Source organism: Mesoplodon densirostris, chromosome 9 (assembly GCF_025265405.1).
Source record: "Mesoplodon densirostris isolate mMesDen1 chromosome 9, mMesDen1 primary haplotype, whole genome shotgun sequence".
Lineage (NCBI taxonomy): Eukaryota > Metazoa > Chordata > Mammalia > Artiodactyla > Ziphiidae > Mesoplodon > Mesoplodon densirostris.
Genome location: NC_082669.1, coordinates 80665342 through 80677086, shown reverse-complemented (window position 1 = coordinate 80677086; position 11745 = coordinate 80665342). Strand labels below are relative to the sequence as shown.

At 39.0% G+C, this 11745-nt stretch overlaps 1 protein-coding gene across 1 annotated transcript; it reads right to left on the bottom strand.

Annotated features, from left to right (window-relative positions):
- Positions 1 to 2501: 2501 nt before the first annotated feature.
- CAV2 (caveolin 2) lies at positions 2502 to 10100 on the bottom strand. The gene is made up of 3 exons (XM_060108249.1): positions 9802 to 10100; positions 9278 to 9465; positions 2502 to 4847 (listed from the first exon to the last, which is right to left on the bottom strand). The coding sequence occupies exons 1-3, from the start codon at positions 9949 to 9951 to the stop codon at positions 4697 to 4699; spliced, it is 489 nt and encodes a 162-aa protein (XP_059964232.1). The 5' UTR covers positions 9952 to 10100; the 3' UTR covers positions 2502 to 4696.
- Between the last annotated feature and the right edge of the window lie 1645 nt (positions 10101 to 11745).

Here is an 11745-nt window from a genome sequence, read left to right as displayed (position 1 = left end):
CATTTGGCTATTTGGGGGTAAAGAGGGAGAAGAAATTGGGAAGATTAGGTATGGAAGCCGAAATTATTTTTATTCCTAAAAAATATAACCTAGATATCTAGTATATCCTTATCTTCTGCTCCCTCCTCCTTCAATTCCTTCTCTTGTCCTCCTTACATACACATATACCATGAAGGAAGGAAATATACCAAATCCTGATTTATGATAAGTTGCATTAGTGGTGCAACATTTTCATTGCAACACTACCTACTTTTTTTTTTTATCTGAAAGTAATATGTAATCTTGTAAAAATTCTTTAAGCTCTTGTTATCTTAAGTAAACATTCAAAAATGATGAAATTGCAAGCTAAAGAAACTGAGCCATTATTTATGTGATTTCTCCACTATGCTATTTAATTTGTTCTGGATTCAAATGAGACAGTGTATGGGACTGTGTTTTCTAACATGTAAAACTCGATAAAGACAATGTTTTAGTATAAATTTCAAAATGGGAAATAGGATAGTAAAAGAAATAGCAACATTCTAAAATGCCAGAGAGAATGTTTCCAAACCAGTTTTAAGTACTAGCATTTCCTACCCCTGAAGCCGTGAAAATAAATTTCAGGCAAGAAAATTGAGAGTAAAGATAGGCATTACCCCAAAAGATGAAATATACTTGATATGCTTTACATACATTTTCATTTTCCCAACTTAATGATTCATGAGTGAGAAAATGATGAGAAGGAAAATCTTATTAGGATCAGTACTTTTCAAACCCCTCATGCAAATGAAGAAAATTATGATGTCAAAATGTGATTCCCACTCCAGTTCTGCAATCATCCCAAATTTTCTTCAATTATTTATTCATGTAGTTGTTCATTCAGAAAATACTGATTGACCTCACTAAGTGCTTGGCACCATTTTAGAACCCCAGGAAACAAAGATGAAGTCATATTTTTGGTTTTCAAAGACCTAACCAGCAGTCTAGTGGGGTTATTTAACAGGGTTTGTTTTACCATGTGGTAAGTGATAATAGGGGTTTGTACAAGATTTTATATGAAGACATAGAAGCAGCACTTAATGTGGAGGAGTTCTGGAAACAGGAAGGGTTAGACAGGCCATGAGGGGAAGAGTGATGCTGCCATGGACAGGAGAGGGCTGGGCCCTTCAGTGAGGGCTGCAGAAGAGAGTTGCTGAAGACAACAGTGGGTTGATAGTGAAGGCCTTGTGAACACTGCTCAAGAGTTTGGATTTTATTCTGAGGGCAATGGCATATAATTGATAGTTTAAGCAGGGGAATGACATGGAGTCTTCATGAGATCACTTCTTTATTGAAGGGGAAGATGGATTGGAAAAGATCATATTGAAGCTGGGAGTGAGACCAGTTAAGAGGCTGTGGCAACTAGGCAGGCAAAAGATGAAGATGGCCGTGATTATGGTGGTATAGCAGTGATTTGGGTAGAAAAATCTATAAATAAAATAAATTGTAATTCATTTAAAATACAGAGTAACATATTATTGGGGGGAAACTGTCACAATAATAAAGACTTAGAATTGTTGTAAATCTAGAAATCCCTGTCATGAAGAATCAAAGCCACATACACAGTCTCATAATCAACAGAACTGTGAAAAGTGAATGCATTAATTCCTGTGTTTATAGCATGCCAGTCCTTTAATTGATAGAAAATTCATGATTTTAAAAAACGCCTTTAAAAAAATTCCTGGACTGAACAGCAAGATTGCATATACATGCATATACATAGCCAAGTCTTCATTCTACAGAAGTCACAGGAAACAATGAGATGGGACGCTCCTAAGAGATCCTTGAGTCTAATCCTCTCATTAAAGATAAGAAAACTGAGACCTTGAGATTAAACCATTTGCAGGAGGTGACACACCTCAGTAATGGCAGTGCTGAGACAGGAATCCAGATGCCTGACCTGGAGGGCAGGGCTCTTTTCACTAAACTCCAACAGCTTCCCAAGAAAGGCATTTAAATAAATTCATGGGATGTAGACAACTATTGAAAAGAGGGACTTTTAAGTTCTTCACAACTTAAAAGAGCACTTTAAAAAGCTAAATGCATGTTATGTTATTGGAGATTGGTCATTTTTCCAGATTAACTCACAACAAGAAAATCTATGCCAATATCAGCAACTACTCTTCACATATTGACTTTCCAAAAATAATTTTGGACTCTGGTCTGGCTTCATGGTACTGGTATCCAAGAACATGTGATTTATATTGTTTTATTTTCTTATTTAAAAAATTGAAAACAGAAATATGAGTTTATTTAGCATTAGCAAGATACTTTATTTCATGAAGAATATGAAGTATGGTTGGTTTAAGAACATGCTATTCTATCATATTCATCAAGTGATAGAAATGTTTATAGGGAACCTCTTAAATGCTGGGAAAACAAAAAAGTTAAATTACCAATCTTGTAATTTTTCACAAATACATTCCTGAATAAGCAATAACTCATGTATTTTTATATATTATGAGTTTTTTAATAAGGAAAAGTTAGTTTTAAAATGTTCTTTATTGATGAGTTTGACATGTAGTAAAAGCAATAAACACATTTTATGAGTTTTTTAAAAGTTTATTATGGATACTGGGAAAGTCCCATCATCACCCACCGCTTCCCCACCCCCAAATAAAAGAACCAACATATTTGCACATGAAACCTGGATTCACTTGGTACAAAATTTCAATCTTTGAAATAAAATAGTTAATGGCAAATCTCAATAAAAAGTTATTTTGAAAATGATCAATGTTATTCAGAAATAAGGAAATCATATTTTCTACTTTTTGCAAGTTAATAGGTTTTGTTATATGACTGTGTATATATTTTGGCTTTAAAACTTGCCAATAACTAGAAGATAGAAGCTCATGATTTATTTAAATAGATATTTTATTAATCAAATACATTTGCCCAATCAACATATCCAAATATTTTTAAAAAACATCTTAAATACAAGGTATAAAGTCATGAGACTTATTGACCTTTTTAACTAACTATATAGTAACATCTATATAGTCAAATGAGTAGTAATGCTTGAAGTTAATGATCATGAGAGTGTTTTCTAAGGATGAATGGCCTAAGGCAGCTTTGAAAAATCTCTTTTGTAGCTACCTTCAAAAGGATATGAGTTTCAAAAAAAAAAGGATATGAGTTTCATAATCTGATCATTCATTTGCTTTGGTCCCCAATAGTATTCCAGTTCAATCATCCTGTATATTCACCAGCCTTAGAATTTGGGAAAATAAAATTAATCTTCATTGAATGAGGAGTTGTCCTCTGTGAAGATATTCAAAGGAATGTTAATCCAAGTTCTAATAGTAATTCTGAAATTTGAGCATTTATACACTTTTAAGATATGCAAATTATAGTTAACCACTCACATCAGAGACATCTTTTGTACATGCCTATCATTTTGCAATAGAGATTTTTAAAACAACAGTGACTCATAACACTGACATAGGACTCTACAGTTCAAAAATAATAAGAATAATTTTATACTGTGTAACAAGACTCATACTAGATAACATCTTGAAAGTTTGCAGCTGTTAGTTTTTAATTTATATATACGTAGCTCAGTAGCATGGACCCAGTAAATTGACAACTCTCCTGAAATTACTACATGAATTACTGTAGTTGAAATTGTACTTAAGTTTTAGAAATAGCCTTTATTTTAAAATGTTATTAAATAGCAGCAATATTACTTGAAGGTAAAGTGAAACATTAATAGGAATGCAGAATACAGGTTTAATTTCTAATTACAAGACAGAAAGCATCTCCTAGATGAAATATCAGTTGGGTTTGTATTAAGATCACAGCCAGATAAACGTCAGCCATAAAACACTTCAGGATTTTGCTTGGAAAAGTTAGAAAGAAAAGCCTTGTATATCTCTCTTTTCCATTCTATTACCAAAGAAGATGCATATGCTTATGTAATCAAGACAGTGCAATCTCTCCAGTGAAGTTCCTTGTGGAAGATACATTTACTCCTATATATTAGCTCAACAAGATAACAAATATAATGAGTTCTTTAAAGCAATCTGATTAGAGTAACATTTACAATAAGTACAAAATATACAGTAAATTGAAACATCTTGTTAAATATGCCTGTAGGTTAACTATGCCCTATTTAAAGGAACATATTTTCATGAATCTATTTTCACATTTGTTTTATCATATTTGAGAGCCCCTATCATCACTGTATGCTTTTGTTACTATAATTTCTAGAATCTTTGTATTATCTTATCTCTCAGTATCCCCATGACTTTACCTGCAAAGGTAGTTTAAAAAGTATTACTTCCAAAGTAAAAGAAAAATTAGAAATTCCATATTTTTATGAGCAGTTGTACACAAAACTACTGTAGTGTTTGAGAGAAATGTCCCTTGATCATTATAGATTCATCATTACAAAATGTATACTTACATACTAAAGCAAGAACTGTCTGCCTTCAAAATTAAGTGTTGCCAACCTACTGAATAATTCTGGTTATAAAGTTAGATATGAAATCCTTGGCTTTTAATATAGAAAAGCATTATTTGAAAAGATCTGAAAATAAACATTTCTACATGTGGTTGCCCATCTTAATAGCTTTCTTAATTTGAACATTTGGGGAATTAACAGAACAGTAGTGCCTTTATGTTATAACAACAAAGAAGTATTACAGTATCCAAATCTCTGGACCTGGGGTCCAAGTATTCAGTCATGGCTCAGTTGCAGGCTGACAGAAGAGAAGCTGCGTCCTATGCTCCTACACAATGGGGCAATGACAGCATCTGTCACGCTCTTCCATATTGTCTGCACTGAAGGCAGGACCATTAGGCAGGTCTTTACAAAAGGCATTATAATCCTGGAATGGAGGAAGAGAGATGTGTAAAAATTATTAGTGTTACCAAATAAGGCCACTGACTATTGCACATGCATGAAAAGATATATCAATGGCCCAGTTCACCTAAGCCGGATTGAGCATTTGAAACAAATGAACAGTGACCCACATCATGATAAGATGCACAGAACATATGTTGCTTAAAAAAAATAAACAAGAATGTACATGATAAACACCAATATTCTTTCTATTGGTAGCAGGCAATCTAAAATAGTAAAGCAAAAAATAAAGAAAATAGTAAATTTATTTACCTGATCTCTGCCCCTAAACATTAACCTGCCTAAATCTTCATATGTCTCTGAGGTTCTACTTCCTGGTAGCTTTTCCTGTTGTCTCATCCCACTTCCTCCCTGTTGGACCAGGCTGGGTTGGATACCCCTTTTTTGTGCATCTAAAGTACTGAAACAAACTTCTTAATCCTCAAATTTACCAAAAGATATCATAATGGATGCTTACCACTTATATTTCTGTCTTTCCTATTAGAATGTAAGCTTTTTAAGTTAGGACATCCTTTACCCTTAGTAAATATTTGAGCTGAAGTGAATTTAGCATTCTCATATGCTTTATATTATTAATTTTCCATAGTAATTACACACACTGAAAAGGGTTGTGTAGTACAGTTAAAAGAGCCCTTCAATTATGTCAGAACTCTTAGACAAGAAAAACTAGAGTATCCTGAATTTATTTTTTCTTTATGCCTTTTCTTAAGATAACCACATATTTTCATATTCCTCAGGCTGGTTAATTTTTTCTGTAGTCCTCTGAATAATGTTCTTTGTCATAGTAATGCTTTTTGGGCACAAAAGTATTTGTGAACTCTCAGGCATTGCTGGAGGGCTTCAATAGAATTTTTATTATTACTCGGGTGGGCACAAAGAAGTAAGGTTGATTTTCTTGGTTTACTATTAAAATGTGACTTAAATAAAGGTCTGTTGTATTTAGCCCAAAGCAAAGAGAAGATCAGGCATTTGAGTGATTGAGATATTTTTAGAATACTGAATTATTCATATTGACTGCCTGCATAGATTATATTTATCTTGTGTTTTGTTCCAAGTGCTAAAGACTTGAAGCAATTTTTTAAAGAAAAGTACTAGGTGTTTCAGAACTAAATAGTTTAACAGAAACCTGAATGATGGCAACTTTTGACTTCTTATCCCATTATGTTTCTCACTTGATATGTGGCCTTGGGCAAATCACTACAAATTAAAGTAAGAATAGGAAATCTTATAGACCGGCTATCAGGATTAACACTTATTATGCATCCCTGACAGGTCCATATGATGCTGTCATTATAATGAATAATAAATAGAACTATTTTGAAGTCAGAATATATAATGAAAACAATTACGAAAAAATAATCTCAATTTGACTTAAGTTTAGTTTGGAAAGCTTCCTAACCAAATTCACTTCCCTCAGAATATAATGCACTTTCCATTCTTTCTTAGGCTGAGAAATTTTCTTTCCCCTAACTCCTTAGATCTCCATGTCCTAAGAGGGAATTAAACACAGGACAAAAGTGCAGCAAAGTGCAATTGCCCACATTTGAGGACTCAGTTCATAGGATGTGGTGAACTCATTTTAATTTTATTTTCTTCAAGTTGCCGTTCTCTCACTTTGGATCAGAGGATCCAGTGATCCACTGACAACAAACTTAAATTGTGTTCTCAACATCCCAGTTAGTTTCCTTTCTGAAACTCCAGGCAATTTGGAGTGACCCAAAACTTGGTTGGGGCTCTATGTGACCAACCAAATATTGCTTAAATAAATCTTATAATTAGGAAGAGTATATATTTATCCATTGGATAATAAATCCATTAGAACTGGGACTTTTGTTTAGCTTTGTATTAACTACAGTGTCATAAGACTGCCTTGTCACAGCAATTTGCTATATTAAAGAATCTTCTGGGAAATGAGACTGCTACTACTGGACTTCCATCAGTTGAACCATTTATTTGAATTGCATCCCAGCAAAAATAAAAGGTAGAGGGGTCCAAGCCACATTTCTTTGGTATGATCCACTTATGACCAATAACCTGTGGTTGCCAAATGGCATATACCTCAGTTTATGGTATGGACTCAAACCAATTCACCAGTCCCTAATGACCTGTACTTCTGGCCTAGGATCCAACATCACCAGACTGAGTTCTGAGTGTTTTGTTTTTGTTGTTTGTTTGTTTAAATAATCTAAAGTCAGATCCATTGTGACCATGCAGTATGGTTCAAAGAACTTATTACTGCATATTTTCATAGCTTTGATCACCAAGAAAAAAAGTTTACTCAAATGTGTTTGCTCTTCTATAAGGCCTCTCCTTGATCTGGTCTTATTGTGTCACTGGAATGTGATCCATTAATGATAAATCTATTTTATCATGGTATAAACTAACTTTTAAACATTTTTGTTTGAAGTTACTCCTCTACTTGCAATCACAGCTGCCTGATGACAAATGTATGACAGTTAAATATTAATGTCCCACATGAATGTAATTTGGAAAAATAAGCTGAAGTTAAATAATACATTTTCTGTGGCTGAAAAAGAAGTGGTTTGATGATTCACCTCTGCAAGCACTACACAAAAAACATCTCCCATTCTCAGGAGAGCCAGGTGGAGAGAAGCATCATTTGGTTAATTGTAGTTTTACTTATATCTCTCCACCATTTAGTAAATGGAAACCTTTTTGTTGTCAGTTATTCCACAAGTGCTTTAGGAAAGCCTAGCTTTGTTGACTGGCACTCCATGTTTCCAAATAGCTTCATAGCCAACATTTCACAATATGTTATGTGGTCACTCAGTTTTTCACATTTTGGAAAGTGAGAAAATGGACACAGAGTTTAGATGACTGGTTTTATTCAATTAGGAATCCAAAATTTTATGTGCTGACTTGGGCATCTTTAAAAAAAATGCATGTGCTAATGTCAAAATATAAGCTTAACTATACATCCTTTGTTGATCTGCTCATGTAAAAAGGCAAAGATTTTCATTCCTCTGTCAGTTTTTTGGCACTTTCAATATAGTTTAGTTGTTTACAGTTTTTAGTGATCAAATTAAATTGATGTTTGTTGTTTATCCTTTACTTATTGGGTGAACTTCAATTTATCCTTTAAAAGCCTCTGTAGACCCTTTTCTTTTTAAAAGCCTTCCCTGTGCTTCCCTCCTCCACAGATCTAGCTGGGTTTTCCTCAGCAGCCACCTCTGTACCTAGCCAGTTGTCCTGATGTGCTGTGAATAAGCTGAAGGCAGATCTTGCATCTTATTCATTCTGGGCCCAGTGGCCAGCACAAACTAAGCACTCAATAAATTTTCTTGGTTGAACTAACTAGCTAGCTAACTGACTAAAGAAATTGATTCAGATGGTAAAGGGGAATGGAGAACAATTTCATAACTTCTAACAATGAATAAAACATGTATTAGGGTGTGGCAATACCATATAAAGTGATTAAGAAAGACATGGAGACATCTGGGGTTATACATTTCTGCAGGACTGCCCTAAAAGACAAGCTTGGCAATTGTTGCCATACAGGGGATAATCTGAATGTTCTTCCTCTCAGAATAAAGTGGACATTTTTTAAAACAACAATAACAAAACTTCTTGGTAAAATATGACATTTCCTTTTAAATTTTTTAACGCTTAGAAATGTTCTCTATAGCTTTATGATGCATTTTGTGTGTGAATAAAATTACTCAAAATGTCCCAAAATGTCCAACAGGTTTCTATATTTATTTTCCCTTTTACTAGATGCCACTCCTGTTGGTGCCTCATAGGTGAAAAAGTAACTTGGAAGCCTTCTCATTTCATTATCCTGCAGTTTGAGTTTCATTCATGTGTGCTGGGGGCCCCTTCACCTTAACTGCACACATCTTGCCTCTCCTCTGTTCTCATCCTTGCCATTTGTCAGTGACAGGATTGGAGCCGCCTCTCCATAACCAGGTCTGACATCCCACTGCAATGATACTGTCACTGGCATTCTGCTCAGAGATCTCTTGTTTTACCCCAAGCACAGGTGGTGACTGAATAAAAGGTGATGAAAGAAATAAGAGCCCTGCCCAGAACCACGGGCACAAGTCAAAACAGGGCCCTATGAGAGAGCAGCCTGTGGCTGGAAGCATGGCTTCCAGATCACCACCTCCACAGTCAGCTGGGCTTCAGCATTCGAAGGAAGATCACGCCCGTGGACAGAGGGACCTTCCTTCTTCTGTTTAAACTCCTAACCCAACCTACAATTCTAAAGAAAGCACACTACCCTTCAAGGCCTCCCAGTTCTGCTACTGAGTTCAGAGATGATGCGCCTTCTTTCGCCTGCAAGCCGGCCTGGGAGAAGGGGAGGGCAGGGGGCAGGTGGCAAAGAACATTCCTACGTTTCAGAAAGCCGGCCCACCCCAGTGTGCCCCTTCTCACCAGATGTGCAGACAGCTGAGGATGGCAAAGAGAATTCCCGCAGCGAAAGCCAAGGGGATGGCCAGGAACACCGTCAGGAACTTGTAGATCACGTATTTGCTGATTTCAAAGAGAGCGTGGCTGCAGATCCACACTTTGTCTAAAGAGTGCGTAGACACGGGCTCTGCAATCACATCCTCGAATCCCACCTGCGGAGACAAGACTCAGGGATCCTGAACTGTCGCCCAACCTGCCTCTCCAGGATCCAGGAGAGCTCGGGTGGGAGAAGCAAGAAAGAAAGACTTGGCTGTGGTGCCCCACCTTCTCTTAGGGTCACGGTGGGCGGACAGGAATTTGGCTAGGAATTCCTGGCTACTCAGGCGGCCCCACAGAGGGAATCCGGATCCCGTATCCTGCGGCGCTGACCCAGTGGAGAGGGTGGGAGTTGGGGTCGGAGCAAGTTAGAGGGGGCACCCCCACTCCCAGGCCTTGGCGGGGGCTTGGGTCAGCCTCAGGCCCAGGGTAGGGCCCGCCCCAGGCTTCACCTTGAGATGCGAGTTGAGCCGGTGGGGATCTCGGTCGCTGCCCGGATCCACGAACTTCTCGGGGTCGGCGTAATCTACGCTGCTGTGGCGGCTGTAGGAGTCCTCGTCCATGAAGAGCTGGACATCCGCCTTCTCAGTCTCCAGCCCCATCTCAGCGCTTGGTGCGCGGCAGCTGCAGCCCGGCTGGCGCAGCGCGGCTCCCGGCCCGCGCGGCTTCCCCTTCCCGTTGCGCTCGGCCCCGCCCCGCCTCGCTTCGCCTCTCCTCTCGCTGCGCGGCCCGGACTGCGGTAGCTTCCCGCTGCCGGCTTCTGCTCCGGGGCCCGCGCGGCCCGGGGCCCGCCCCTCGGCCCGGCCAGGGGGCGGGGGCCGAACGCAGCCCGCGAGATGGCTCCCTCCCCGCTCACCCCGCCGCCCGTCCCTGGTCGGGTCCCAGTCCGGCCCAGGCCAGGAGAGGGATCAGGGGGATGTCCAACCAGGCAGATCCCGGCCCTGCCCAGGTGGGCGAAGCGTGTCTCGGGGATGAGGACCCGAATTCGGCCCACAGAGGGGCCGGATGGCTTCTTGGGTCACATGCACGACACCTAGAATTGGATTCGTAAGAGCCGGCAGGTTGACCCAGGGATAACGGACACACTGCAGCGAGGCAGCTTGGTGGTTAAGAGCGTGGGAGTATCGAATATGAAGGCCTGTCTTCATCTGCAGGCTCTACCGTTTACCTTGTGTGCTCCGGAGCGAGGTACGGAGCCTCTTGGAAGGCTCCTTATAAGGAGCTTCCTCCTTGTAAAATGGGAGCAGTGGTGCCTGCTTCACAGCGTTGTCCCGTGAGAATTAAATGAATTAATTCAAGCAAACCTCTTACGTGGTCCCTACACACAGGACGCTTCCAATCAACGTTGTTACTGCTGCACTATGAGATAAGGAGCCATAACACACCTGATTGCCAGGCAACCTTGCAAGTGCCAGGGGACCCCGCAAGTGCATCAGCTCTTCAGCTATCCCAGTGCCCATAGAGTATGTGAGTCAGCTGGAGGCACCATGAGAATATGAAACTTGGTACATGAGCCTCCTGCCCCTATGGGTTTGCATCTTCAGACCATAAGGGGAGGTCTGACTTTTTTTTCCAGTCTCTAAATTATAACTTACTTTTCCTTTGGATCAGATCCTGTTGAAAGATTTCAGGTATCTCTAAGATGCAGTCACATCTTCAGCTACCTTGTAGGAACCATGTAAACAAACCCCTATCATAAAGTGACACTGCAGTAGACGAACCAGCCTGTGAACTACTCACACAAACGCTTTCAGAAGGGAGGAGCTTGCATGTTCATAAAGGGTTTAAGGTCTGGTGGACTTACACATGGGGGAGGAAAAGCACCTAGTGAAAATTTGCTGAAAGCAAAATAATGAGTCCTAGACTTGAGGGGGTGCCTGCAGCTTGCTCAGAGCCTAAGGCATAGTAGGCACCCCATAGGTATTGCTGAATACAGGAACTCACTGAACATATCAAATCCCCCTGTGTGAACTAGACTTGAAGAATTACTTCTTCTGAAAGAAAAAGACTATTTTTGAAAAAATACGAATAAACAGCAGGATCCAAATTGGAAAAATGCTTTGGAGCCAAAACTCAATAGTCTAATAATTAAATAAAAAGTTTACCTACTGCTACTACTGTGTATGTATGGCAGTGTTGTAACGCTGTAGAGTGTTAGCATAGTTGAGTCTTATGCAAACTTTGCCCCTTCTCTCCCAGAAGTGGTTCTGCTTGCCCATTCCCTTATTTCTTATTTTCTTTCCCAATTTTATCTATGTTCAGTTAATTCCAAAGTGATGACTTAGACATTCTGCTTATTGCTTTTTCTGTATTTTTCTACTTCCTCCATTCACCAACGCACACTTGACTCTGAGAGTTGGGACTTTACTAGAGTTGTTGCCCAACAACTGTTTATC